The 14648-nt window shown below is 37.6% G+C and overlaps 1 protein-coding gene across 7 annotated transcripts in view; it reads right to left on the bottom strand.

Moving 5' to 3' along the window:
* Positions 1-14648, bottom strand: part of SESTD1 (SEC14 and spectrin domain containing 1) — a 152082-nt gene that overhangs the window by 100801 nt on the left and 36633 nt on the right. For 6 of the 7 annotated variants that reach the window (XM_055572066.1, XM_055572072.1, XM_055572071.1 and 3 more), the window contains exon 2: positions 1833-1924. In XM_055572066.1, the coding sequence (XP_055428041.1) occupies positions 1833-1924 (92 nt within the window). Of the gene's footprint in view, positions 1-1832; positions 1925-7478; positions 7609-14648 lie in introns of those variants that run through there. The other variant, XM_055572070.1, reaches the window with a different exon arrangement.

Raw genomic sequence — 14648 nt, 5'->3', positions numbered from 1 at the left:
TAACCTTATGCCCTCAGCTTTCACTAAGGGACAATAAAATAATCACCAGTGTAAATACAAAAGAAGGCAGATGCCAAGAAGAAAAATCCTTGCAAGTTGGGTATGGTAACCAGGGTCAAATGCTGCAGAGCAAGTGTAATAAGAATACAAAAATATCACTGACAAAGATTTTTTTTTTTTTGCAACAGTATGGGCAAATAAGCATTTTTTTAATTTAAATATAGTTGATGTACAGTGTTTTAGACACACAGTCAAGTGATTTAGTTATATACATATATATCTATTCTCTTTCAGATTATTGTCCCGTATGCTGCTGCTAAGTCGCTTCAGTCATGTCCGACTCTGTGAGACCCCATAGACGGCAGCCCACAAGGCTCCCCCGTCCCTGGGATTCTCCAGGCAAGAACACTGGAGTGGGTTGCCATTTCCTTCTCCAATGCATGAAAGTGAAAAGTGAAAGTGAAGTCGCTTCAGTCGTGTTGGACTCCTAGCGACCCCATGAACTGCAGCCCACCAGGCTCCTCCGTCCATGGGATTTTCCAGGCAAGAGTACAGTTATTTTAAAATATTGACTATAGTTCCCTGGGCCACACAGTAGGAGCCTGTCTTTATGTATTTCATACATAGTAGTGTGTATCTATTAATTCCAAATTTCAAACCTCTCCCTCCCCTTTCTCTTTTGGTAACTGCAAGTTTGTTTTTTACATCTGTGGGTCTATTTTTACGTCTGTGGATCTATTCTATTTTCATACACTAATGGGAGAAAAGAAATAACAATTGAAACAATATTCTTAAAGGGCAATCTGACGAGATATAACTCAAATTTAAATGTCAATTCTCTTTAATACTTCCACTTGGAGGAATTTATACTGCTGAACTTGCACAAAACTCACAAACTGTTAAGAATGCTTCCTACAACACCATTAATATCATAAAAAAAAATGTAGAAAACATCTAAGTGTCAACTGATAAGGGAGGAAGTTTATTTTTTTAAAAAAGAAACACATATTAGAGAAGCAATATTACTAATGAAATTCAGTATCTTTGTCCTTTATAACGTACACTAGAAAAACATGCCAATCACAGAGATACAATATACATTGAAAAAGGACATCGTAGTCTCAATATCAAGACAATTCTGATAGAACCGAAAGAGAATAAGACAGAAAAAACAAAATAAATAATTTAACTAATCTTCAACAGGTGGGCCACAGTGCCTCCTCTACAGCATGTGCAAATGTACTCAATGATCCGAAATTCCATGAGGTTGCTACACCCAGTGTTACCACTGCCTTCACACTAGTAAAACATCCCAAAGCTTCTCTCTGTCTCTTCTTTGTTGATGCAGCCTTTGGGTTAATAACTGAAGGTAAACTCAAGCCTGTATAAACCAAGTCAAAGTAGTAAAAAGAGAAAACCATGTAACATATTTCATAACTCTTCTTCCTAGAAAGATGAAAGACAAAAGCTAGGACAGAGGACATCACAAAAATGAATTACTCTGTATTTCAGAAACAGTAAGTCAGATGCTGGCTAGTCAATTATTCTCAGCCTGTATTATTTCATTTTTCGTATGAGAAGTGAGACATCATGATATCTGCCTTATAGAGGTCATTTTAATCAAATTAAAGAACAGAATAAAAATTGGCCTGCCAAGCACCAAAAGTGACAGAGCTGGCTTGCACCGCTATCCATTCTGAGTAACAGGTATCTCAGAAATAGCTTTAAGACAGAACTTTCCTAGAAAAAGGAAGTGGATTTCTGCATTATCAAAGAAAAAAGATTAAGCAAGTTTATACATCAAACACTTTCAATTTTAAGAAGAAACATACCTGAAAGGAAAGCTAGTTTTTTCTTCAGAATGGGTAATATCACTGAGGCCTCCATTTTACTCCAGTAAACTTCCTCCAATAAATTTTCCTCTCTGAAAACACAGAAAGTTAAATGTCAACTGCATAGCAATAATTACTCTATGAAATATATACAGGCATACATTTTTATTATGCTTCACTTTATTGTATTTTTTTACAAATTGAACGCTTGTGGTAACCCTGTATTAAGCAAGTCTATTGATGCCATTTTTCCACAAGATTTGCTTATTTCCTGATTGCTGTGTCACATTTTGGCAATTCCTGCAACATTTCAAAGTTTCTCACTATTACTAAATTTTCTCGCCATTACTATTATTTCTCACTATTACTAATTTATAATGGTGGTCTGTGATCAGTGATCTTTGATGTTATCACTGCAAAAAGATTACAATTTGCTGAAGGCTCAGATGACGGTTAGCCGTTTTCAGCAATAAAATATTTTTAATTAAGGCACATACATTGTTTTTCTGGACATGTTACTGCACACTTAACAGACTATAATATTGTGTAAATGTAACTTTTATAAGTACTGGAAAACCAAAACATTACTTATTTAACAAAGACTTGCTATAAACCTATTCCATTTCAAGCTCTGTGCTTTCAGCTAAAGCTAAAAATTCAAGTCACAGCCTTGCCCGGAAAAAAATGTAGTCTTTTGAAAAGAAATAGTATTTTACAGCTTTTGCATATACAACTAAAAAAAGTCACTACTATTGGCACCTGCCTACAAAAGAAAGCATGTTGTCAAAGTAACATGGTATGTTCTCTTCAAGTTTTATCCTTGAATATTTGTTTGCAATTTGGCCATTCATTTTTGGTCTACATCAGCCCAGGCTAACATACAAATAGTAGGAAGAATGAGGGAAAAGTTCATGTTTTACATTTTTAACCTAAAATAGTAGCACTTCATGTTTCTAGATCAGTATCTTGACCTGATGAGGCTTTTCTTCAGCTCTACAAGAACCAGACAGCTCAGGCTCATGTCTAAGCTCCTTTCTCTTGTGACCAGCTTGTCAAAGATCAGATGTGAACATTGGATAATAATGATTATGAATGCTAACATTTAGCAAGTGGTTATTACAAGGCATACACTGTTCTAATTCACTTGTATTAACTTGATTACTCCTCACATTTCCGTAAAGTAAGTATTATTAATCCCATTTTACAGAAAAGTAAACTGGAGTTAAGAGAAGTTAAATGTGGCCCAACATCTGAAACCTAGTTAAGTGGAGATGTTGGGACTCACATCCTGGGAATCTGGTTCCAGTAACACTGTTCTCATATCACATCATCACCTTACCAATAAAACAGGCCTGAAAATGTCCAGTGACATTTGGCCAAGTGAACAAGACGGAGTCTAGCTTTTGTATCATCAGTGCAAATGTCAATGCCGTGAAAAGCCATTATTAAGATGTACTAAAAATTATTTAAAAAATAATTTTGAACACACAGACACCCTGAAACCTAGAAAAAAGAGAACTGCTGATCGAGGCTGTCAGTGGGATGCCCTCACAAAGGAATTTCAAACATGAGGGAGTAATGAAGTTACAGGAGCAACTTCTGTCATAGAACTATCAACAGAACTGGCTTCCTAACCAGACTTTCCCTATGGGATAAGCACAGACAACTTCTCAACTACCTTTGGGTCCTTCCTACTTTTCTGAGCCTCATAAATTCTGTGAGTTATACAGCATTCTCCTAATAAATCCATTTCTGCTTAAGTTATCAAAGCAGACTTCTCTTTTAGTCAATGGAGAAACCTGACCGGTACAGGAAGCAAAACTGCAGCTTAGAGTCTGGTAGGTCATATATGCAATCACTCAATGCCACCGATTGCTCTTTGTGGGTTCCCCCCCAACAATCTGCTGTTATCTATTCTGAATGAACACTGACGTTTTAAGCCTTGTCACAGTAAAGCCCAACAAATCAGGGCTTCCCTGGTGGCTCAGTGGTAAAGAATCTGCCTGTCAATGAAGGGGACACGGGTTCAGTCCTCGGTCCAGGAAGATCCCACATGCTGTGGGACAACTAAGCCCGTGCACCATAGCTCATGAGCCAGCACTCTAGAGCCCATGAGCCACAACTACTGAGCCCACGTGCCTAAAGCCCATTTTCCGCAACAAGAGAAACCACTGCGCCGGGAAGCCGCCTGCAACAACTAGAGAACGGGCCCCACTCACCCTAGGTAGAGAGCCCACACGCAGCAACGAAGACCCAGCACAGCCAGAGATAAATACATAAAGCTTTAAAATAACAATTAATCAGTACCCAAGAAAAAAAGAATATCTGGAATTCTTAAGGCGTAAGAAATAATAGCTGAAGGTGACCCTTTGAGTAAATCTGTGTTATGTGAGCTTTGCAAGTCAGGTTATCAATTTTATGCCAACAAGTGCAAAATTTGGCACCACTGTGTTCTCCACATACTTAAAGCACAAAAGGGAGATGGTTCAATCTCTGGTATAGATTTATCTTGGAAAACTGTAATATCCAGAAGCAATAGTACATTTCATCACTCTCCTGAGACATAGATGCAGTATCTAAACTTTCCATGACTTCACAAAACCATCTCAGCATGGCAAAATACTGATTTTCGTTTAATCCAACAGCCTTTTTCTCTAAAGAACATCTTGAAAGTGATGAAAAAGTAATCTAAAGTAATGAGAAATGTAGGTTTTGGATGTGTGGGCCAAGATCAAACTGATGAATAAAATGTGAAGCAGTCAAAGAGATGAAAGCTGTAATGTTCACTTTTTATACCTTCCTCCCTTCTCGAGTCTCCTTTCCATCAGTCTTTCATTGTTATCATAAAAGAGGTGGGTAACGAAAAGTCATGATTACTGTACTACTAGTCCCAATTACATTTAATTTTACAGAAGTCATTTAAGATTTTTCAAGTCCTTAGCACAGTCATCAGAAACAAACAAAAAAACCAAATCTGCCTATCTGTAGTTATCTTATATATAGTTCATAAAATAGTTAACGTATTAGGTTGGCCAAAAAGATTGTTCAGGTTATTCAGCAAGACATCTTCACAGCTAATGCAACACAAAACAAAATAAAGAGAAAATCCTGCAAAATATCACTGTCCACTGCTATCACCACAGTAAGTGTTAAATATGGGGTATCTGCTCCTACTTTTCTCCAGTGGGTAGATCCAGATCACTGATTTTTCACTAGAAACTTATTGAACCTAAACATATCTGAGTGAAATATTTCTTGAACAAGGAATGAAGTCAATGACAGGCATATACCTGATATGAGTTAATGGAAAGTGGCAAGGAAAGTAAGTTTTTAAAAAAACTTGTCAAGTGAAGCAGGCCAAAAAAAATAGCAGAAAATCCAACAATTCACAAAGTGCTTAACACAAACATGTCATATTTCATATATGGTATTTAAAACAATCTGGATAAATTAAGTCACAATTTATTATTCATAAAGGAAGCAGAAAGCCAGTTCATAGCAGGTGAGATGCCTTGGAGAGTGGTGAATATACAGGAAAATGTGCAACCATGACTGCATGTTGCCACCAACCAAAAGCAAGAAACATCAAAGTAAATTCTCATTCCTGGGTGCAAAATAAATCCTATCTGAAAACAGCCCATCTACAGTTAGAGATGATGAATTCTGAGAAATTCTGAAAAATAGAGAGAGACTAGGTTTCAATGGAAATTTGTATCTGTCTTCTAGTTTGAACATCTTTCTCAAGATCTTGAAGAGGTAAAAAAAGGAAAGCTGGGGCAACTAAGTAGTTAAAGTGATATTTTGCCTCCCCAAAGGAGAGACTTGTCCTATTTATTTTCATATTTATTTATTCACTCATTCACTCATTTAACAAATCTACAATAAGCATCTACTAGAGTGAATCAAGGCAAGATGCTCTGGATATCCTTGGCATTCATATTTCATTGATGAATGGATGAATCAACAAGCAAATGGACAAACGTTATGTGACTTACAGTAAAGTGAGACACACTTTACTGTGAGTCCTAACATCATCACAGCTACCTGACCATCCACACCTTGTGGTGTGATCACAGATCACATGTGCACACTTTTCCTTCATAGCAGCTCCTTCAGCTTCTTCTACTGGGACAGTTTCCCAGGGATCCAGCAGCTACATAATCGCTGGAGAAAGGCAGGTCTATGACGGTAAGGGGGACCACGATGGGTTCTGCCAATGGGCAGCCGTTAGAGGGCAGCAGAGGATGTGTTAAGCAGCAGTCAAAGAGCATTTCGGGCCTTTTAATCAAGACTGGGCAAATTACACTTAATAAGAGATTGTAATTGATGATACGAATGGGTGCACTGGAACTCCTCTTTCACTGAGTATAAATCAACCAGTTTATTTGGAAAATTTAGTTATTCTTCGAAGAGCATTTTTAACAACCAGTGAAAACCCATTAGGATAGCCGAAGGCTAACTAAATCATCTCTAATGAGTCTACATCATGTAGACACTAAATGGCAATGAGCAAAATCAGAATGCAGGCTCGCTCCCTTCGCCTTCTATTTCCAGAAGAAATACTATAGTTGTCCTTAAATTCAGATTACAAATACTTTCAACTATTGTTACAAAGCAAGAGCAACCTTAGATGAAAACAAGTAAGCACACACAGAAGTACTATGTATTACCCAGCTGGGCACATCGCCTGCATATCCATATGTAAAATTATGCAGAAGGAAACATTACTCAACTTTACAAAAATATATCAATAAAGCAGATCAACAGTTAAAAACGTGTGTCATTTTTGTTACTGTAGGTGCCAATGTATGATTATTAATCTGGGTTTACAATAACATTGACAATTCTGAAAGAAAACCAAGCCTTTGGGATAGACTTCAAATGAAAATGATAAAATGCTTAACTTTCACAACAGTACAGATCTATCCAAAACAGTAATTCTTCTAAATAAAATTGAAACCTGAAGTATCCTCGTTTGACACCATTTTTATAGATGGGTCAGGACCGAGTTTATTCCATGAGGGAGGGAGAAAAGAAGAAAGGGATGAAGGAAACAGAAAAAGTTCCAAGTTTTCCATGAAAACATAACCTACTTTAAAAGACAAGAAAATTCTACAGAAAAGGTCCAATGGGACATGAAAAGTCCTACACTGCATTTAAATGTCAAAAAATTTAAAGCTAATGGTAATGATAGCCTGCCACTTAAAAACCCTTTTCAAAAACAATACAAGCAAGTACCCCTACATCATCACCCTTGCTGCCCCTTCTCCTCAGGAGCCAGACATGCGTATGTTCAAAAGCAAAAGGGAACTCAGTTCTTTAAGGACTTCCTCACCTCTTGAGCTAGTCTACCAAGTCCTTAGCAACTGCTAAGGACTTCATTTTTTGAAGTCCTTAAAACCTTTGAAGTCCCAAAAAAACCTTCATTTTTTGAATGTTCAGTTTCAGAAGGTCCTTTATTGTACGACTTCTTCAAATTTTTGGCTTTTCCTATCTGTGTTAATTTATAAGTAAATCCTTCCTCGCCAAAACCGGGGCAGCAAAAGGAATACTACTTTAGAGAAGTGAATGAGGCTGATGGAATTCCAGTAAAGACATTTCTGGCATCCCCAGCTCTAGAGTACCCCATGGCTAGACAGTCTTTACCTGATACGAGAGCTCTCTGAAGTGAACTCTCTTCATGCACAGCTTTTGCACCTGAGTATCGGATTGAGCTCCAAGAAGCCTGGACCACTTCCTTGCCCAGGGCAATGGATGAGTCCACTGAGTTCACTTGCTGTGGAACAGGTCTGTCTCAATCATCAGGGGAAGCACGTGATAACAAACTCAAGATCATATTTCTAGATCCCATCCTCTCTTTATCTCAAAATTTCTCTGGGTCATCATTAAATCTGTTCTCTATTGACCTTTATCCTAGAAAGAAGTGTTCCTACTCTATACTCAGCAAAGACATACATACTTTTCATTGAGATAATCTCAGGCTTTTAAATCTAATTCAGGCATATAATTGTCTAACAGACTGAATAAAAGTATCATCAGGTTCCTAATTTTTGTTTATATAATGAAAATATTTGGTACATCAAACAGCACACTGGAAAAAAGTTAAAAATGTATAACAGTACAAAACAAAAGTTTAAAAAACCTAAGTTAACTAAAGATATGGAAAACTGTTCACAAAATGGAAATTATTATGGCATTACCCAAGTAGAAAGAAGCCAGTGGAACACGTGAAAGTTATTTTCCATCAGACAAAAAGTCCATTAAAAAAAAAAAAATAACAATGTATTTTTGAGCCAGAAACACAAAAACAATACTGACCATACTGCAAATCCCTTAACTTGTTCAGTAACTAAACAGTCACATCACAGTTATACATGCAGCCAAGTAACTCAAGACATATGGAAAACTATGTAAAAGATGAGCACCTCTTTTTCCCTCAGAAGGCCTGCTAGCAATACTAGGTATCTTTCCCAAGCAGAGTCCTCCCCCACTGAACACCTTTCTGCCATGGGACTCTGTCCCTGGGAGGTGTTCTCCCAGAAAGGCGGTCTGGTGCAGTGATAAACATCATGCCCTAGGGCAAGGGTGTAACTAGAGGAGCCACTTACTAGCTAGGTGGTTTGGACAATTCCTTAACTTTTCTTTCATGGGCATAGTCACTGAATCTAACTCACCAGACCCAGGATTCGGTGAGCTAATACATGTACAGTGTTTAGTATACTCTAGAATGGTAAGCACTCAATGGCATCTATTATTAACAGCTCAATTTTCCTTCCTCCACCAGCCACTATTTAGCTTTCTACCACTGATTCTCTACAGAGGCCACAGCCAAAGCATTCCCACTGAGGCCTTCTTGGTACAACACACTAAAACGGGAACAAACATATTACAAGTAGCTTAACACATCTTGGCATTTTTTTCAAGTTTCAAGAACATAATTCCCCCCTCAAAACAACGTAATTATATGCATTGCAGGTAGATTCTTTACCGTCTGAGCCACCAGGGAAGCCATAATTACATTAATATCCCCATTTTTTCTGATGAGACTGAGGCACAGAGAAATTAAGTAATTTGCCCAAGGTCAGACAAAAACTAATAGATTTAGAACCAATGATTAGAGCCATAGAGGGCATCTACTTCAACTTTTTCACCTTACTGATAAGGAAACTGTCTTAGTACATGCGGGCTGTTATAACAGAAATATCATAGATTGAATGGCTTATAAACAACAGAAATTTATTTTTCACAGTTTCATTCAGGCTGCTAAAACAAAAATACCATAACGTGGGTGCTTATAAATAAATTTATCTCCCATGGTTCTGGAGTCTGAGAAGTCCAAGATCAAGGCACAGATAGATCCAGTGTCTGATGAGGGCCCCTTCCTGGTTCTTGGGGGGCCATCCTCTACGTCCTTACTTGGTAGGAGGGCAAGGGAGCTCCCCGGGGTTTCTCTTAGAAGTGTACTAATCACCTTCTAAAAAGTAGAGTAAAGTGAAGTCGCTCAGTCGTGTCCGACTCTTAGCAACCCCATGGACTGCAGTCCATCAGGCTCCTCCGTCCATGGGATTTTCCAGGCCTACCCAAACACTATCACACTGGCGATTCGTTTTCAACATATGAATTTTGGGAAGGATACAAAAATTCAATCTAGAGCAGAAACTGAGATCTATAAACACAGATTCATTGTTCTAACACTGAACAGCACGTTGAGTAATAACATGAAACCCAGACTCCTAAAACCCTGCACAGGGCTTCTCTCCTCTATACTGTCACATAATAAAATCAAAATTAAAAATACATGAATTAACAGAGAACCATTATTTCTACATATGTGAATAATTTAAAATAAATGTCCCCACAAAAACTTACAAACGTTCACAGCAGTATTATTCATAACACTAAAGACATGAAAACAACTCAAATGTCCATCAATTCTGAATGAATAAACAAAATAAGGCACATCCATACAATAGAAGATTACTCAGCAATTAAAAAAGGACTGAAATATAGATACATGATGCAACATGGATGAACCATAAAACATTATGCAAAAAAAAACTTACGCTAAGTGAAGAAGCCAGAGACAAAAGGTCACAAATTGTATGATTCCATTTATATGAAATATCCAAAACAGGCAAATGCATAGAAACAAAGCAAATTAATGGTTGCCTGGATCTGGGTTAGGTATGGGGAATGACTGGTGATGGGCACAAGGATTCTTTCTTGGGGTGACGGAAATGTGAAATCAAATTGCAGTGATGATTCTATACCTCTTTTAACGTATTATTGATCAGAGATGTATTACTACATCTTTTGTTACCCGAACGTTATTGACCACAGACATTTCAATATTCACTTTCATAACAAATCACCAGCCACAGGCATTAGTTTCTGCAAAAATCTCCTAGTCAAAAAATGTGTCACAGAATCACTGAATTGCAGCCTTCGAATGGGTGAATTTTATGACCATAAATTTTACTTTAATAAAGCTATCAAAAAATAATTAAAAAACCAGAATTGAACATTTTATAAATCAGGAAAATCTGAATGAAAGTGATGTGCACTTCATGTATTAAAAAATAAAAACTAAAAATATGTAAGCAATTTGTTCCAGAAAGTCTATGAACTGAATTGTTTATGCTCAACAATTTATCCCCAACTTTTACTATAATTAGAATACCCTGCTATGAAAGAACTTCAGCTACAAAGACAAATTTCTTTCAACATTGTACATTCTGGATGGTGTAAAATAAGAAAAGATTAAATGGATTAAATAGAGGGGAGAAAGGAGAGTGTAAGCAATAATACTGATACCATTTTTACTTTACAGTTGCCCAAACTATCACTTTAAGGAAATTGGCACTACATACAAAAGGACATTTAGATCTGATTTTTATTTTTAAGCTATGGGGAGATTTATAAACACTGGTCTCTTGGACTTCCCTGGTGGCGCAGTGGGTAAGAATCCACCTGCCAGTGCAGGGAACATAGGTTCAATCTCTGGTCCGGGAGGATCCCTCATACTTCGAAGCAACTAAGTCCCTGTGCCACAACGACTGAGCCTGTGCTCAGCAGCCCACAAGCCACAGCTACTGAGCCACATGCTGCAAGTATTGAAGCCCGTGCGCCTAAAGCCTGTGCTCTGCAACACGAGAAGCCGCAGCAATGAGAAGCCTGAGCACTGCGATGAAGAGTAGCGCCTGTTCGCTGAGACTACAGAAAACAATGGAGATATAGTGTAACCAAAATAAATAAATGAACAAAATTTTAAAAATAAAAAATGGTCTCTTAGGGTATCTCAAAGCTTTCATACAAATATACATAGAAACATCCAAGATTTGAGTAAAGATTTAATACTTATTCCTTTCAACAGTATCATATGTCCTAAAACAAATCATCTGCTTTTGAGAAAAGTGTAAAATATGCCTCTGAATTAAAATAATACTAAGACTTTTCAGCATCCCATAAAAATCAGAGGCTTAGAGGATCACTGAATTCAAATCACCTTAAAACATCACCTACACTTGAAAGGTGGAATGTGAAATTAGTTATCTGTATATTTCCTTATGCACGCTCTGTCATGTCCAACTCTCTGCAACCCCATGGACTGCAGTCTGCCAGGTTCCTCTGTCCATGGGACTCTACAGGCAAAAATACCGGAGTGGGTTGCCACTTACTACTCCAGGGGATCTTCCCAACCCAGGGACTGATCCCATTAACTCCTGCGTCTCCTTCACTGGCAGGCAGATTCTTTACCACTGAGCCACCTGGGAAGCCTAGGTATGTAAGGTACATTTCCTTATATCTCCAAATAAAATAACAATGACTAGTATTATTGAAAATGTTCTATATATAATAGTAAAACAATATTCGAGTCACTTCACCTTCACTGCTTCATTTGTAACTCACAACTCTGAGACTAGGATTACTGTTATTTCCATTTAACAGCTAAGGAAACTGAGGCTAAGTGAGATGAAGAGAACTTAACCAGCCTAAGCTCATGCAGTTAAAAAGCAGCAAAACTGGCATTTAAACCTAACGCTGCATCCAAGGCCCAAGTGCCATTACTTCTCACGCTCTTGCTTAACACAGTGACCTATATTATGATATGAGTAAGGGGGGTCTTCAGCATGTCTCAAATAGAACTGCTCATTTTTTTTAGATGTAATGGCAGTAAATTTATGTCTATTAAAAACAGTGCCTTATCTTTTATTGATGACACTTTAACATCTACAAACACAGTATGCCTGGGATCTGCATCAATGATGGGGAGGGGGATATGCATGGAGCAGGACTGGTCATATTGACAACTGTTGAAGTCAACAGATAACGGGTAAACAGCGGTTCATTTTACTGCTCTCTCTGCTCTTGCATCTGTGAAAATGTCCAAGATACAATTAGGAAAACTAAGTCTTTAAACATACCAATACTGTAAAAGAGGAAGACACAATCCTTAACAACTTTTTTTACATTCAGCAATATTTTCCTTATTTCAAAGTCAAGAAACAGGAAACAGGCTACCCATAATTTTAAAAAATTTTCACATATTCACCATCATATCCTAAAGTTCTTCATGTAGAAAGATCTGAGTATTTGGTCTCCAGCTAAGACTGCTGAGGAGGAAGAGACCAATTCTGACACATGCAATAACCAGAAGATAAAAAGAAGACGGTAGACAGGCAGAATGCCTACTTTCACCACTGCGTTGGCACTGCAGACTTACTTCCTGTCCCTATACATCTGTCTCACTTTGTGACTGGAGGCATTTTTTTCAGAAGTCTCCCTCTCACTGTATCATACTCTTTTATAAGTAATTAAATTATTAAGAAAAGCAAAATTTATGTCCACAATAGGCATTTGCTGTAATGGATGAACAGAATGGCTGGTCAGAAGACAGGAAGAACTCTTTGGTGGAGACTCAATTAACTACCATATTGTTTGACTCAGAAAAGAATGAGAGTCCAAAAGTTTTGCGTATAACATATTAACACATAAGAGCATATTTCAAATTTAATAACAATTTGTTTTACCTATACAGTCAATAGAGCCAAAAAACTTACTTCTAAAATCTAAAGTAGGTATTAGCTAGCTCAGCCGTTTGAATGTGTCTACTTGTTTGCCCAGGACAAAGCCTGGCACATGACCAACACACAATAAATATTCATTGAATAAACTCCCTTCTTACAGTCCTGCCAGCTTTCTCATTTAGGTGTCACTGGGCAGAATAATTAGGAAGGAGGAGAAGCAGCAAGGGAAAAACAAGCTTAATAATTTTACCTGACAAAGCACTATGAACAGAGCATGCATTTGCTCTGTAGAGAATATTAAATTACATAGTTCAGGGACCTTTACTGAAACATCTTGGGGCCTGGCCCATCGGGATCATGAATGAAGAGAGGCATTTTATAAAGCCTTCTTTATGCTGAGCCAACTCTTAATTTTGGCTTTTAGAAATGGCTTGTTTGACTTTACTACATTTATAGTCCAAGTGAGTTTTCATTATCTATTTTCAACACTTGGGAAAAGTTACTATTTAACATGAACACTTTTTCATTTTCGGAAGTTGCATCACCACTTTAATCACAGCATTCATCATCAGCCCCTCCTCCACCTTACCTTCTCCCTTTAACATCTATAAAATACTTCGCAATTCCTAGTTCTTTTTTGCTATATTTAAATGGCTCCTGACTTGGCATCCACATCTCACCTGGCAGATCATCTGATCTGTAGAATCCACAAAACAACCACAGAAGAAACTTCAGACTCCTCTGGATAGCCAAAGAAGAAGCTTTTGACAGCAAGTATTTCTAATAATTGAAACAATATCATGTCTGCCATCAACGAATACTATATTCTGGAAGGGAGATGATGGCAACAGCAATTAGAAAGAATACTATTTTTCTGTTGGGACACACAACATACAAAATTAATTTTTTTAAAGTGAGAAGCTATATCAATTATTTACTTTACAGAAAAAAGATGTAAGTTTAAAAGGGCTTTCTTGAACTGGCCGCTACTTCTAGTACAAAGTTAGGTAAGGAGGCAACAAAGCAGCCACTTCCCATTTTTAATGACTTCTGCACTGTGTGTGTGGAAGCCCTGAAAACAAGCAGAGGCAGCAGGGTATCATGAGGAAGAACTAGAGTCAGACTGAGCTGGGGTCAAATCCTAACTCTGCTCCTTATTAGCTGTGTGACCTTAAGCAGGAGGCTTCACCACTCACCCTGGCTTCATACCTCAAGAGGGCCCAGCTGCCATTCTGTATAAGGCGAAATCCCAGAATTCTTTCAATAAATTCTTTTAGCTTACATTCATTACAATGGCTTCAATCCTTAAAATTACAGGGACTAAAACTAAGACAATCACCCTCCTGAACTCCCTCCTAAGAGCCTCCCCACTCCCAGGAATCTCCCTTGATACCCATCAACTGAACACCGAGGCAAACTGAGGGACGGACAATCCTTTCCCCTACAAGAGGAACTAAGACAGAGGGAAAAAAGCACGCTTTGCAACAGTAACAGAGGGAGTATTCTTAAAGTAGGATTCTCGTAAGTCCCTAAGACATCAGCCTTGCTTATAGAAATGCAGAACCATGAGCAATCATCATCTATATAAAACTACTACAAAATTAAATCAGAACAATTATGCTGATGAAAAATACCTCTCCAAATCAGTAAAAAGCAAAAAACGTTAATAAACATTCCAGGCTCAACTGTATCTCCTTAAACACGAATTTGATATACAACAACAACAAAAAAAAACCACTTTGGACCACAAATTTAAAGCTGAAAAACAGAATGAACAAAAGCTAACAGA

Source organism: Bubalus kerabau, chromosome 3, assembly GCF_029407905.1.
Source record: "Bubalus kerabau isolate K-KA32 ecotype Philippines breed swamp buffalo chromosome 3, PCC_UOA_SB_1v2, whole genome shotgun sequence".
NCBI lineage: Eukaryota > Metazoa > Chordata > Mammalia > Artiodactyla > Bovidae > Bubalus > Bubalus kerabau.
Note: the sequence above shows the minus strand (reverse complement) of the source record. Positions and strands in the feature narration are given on the sequence as shown.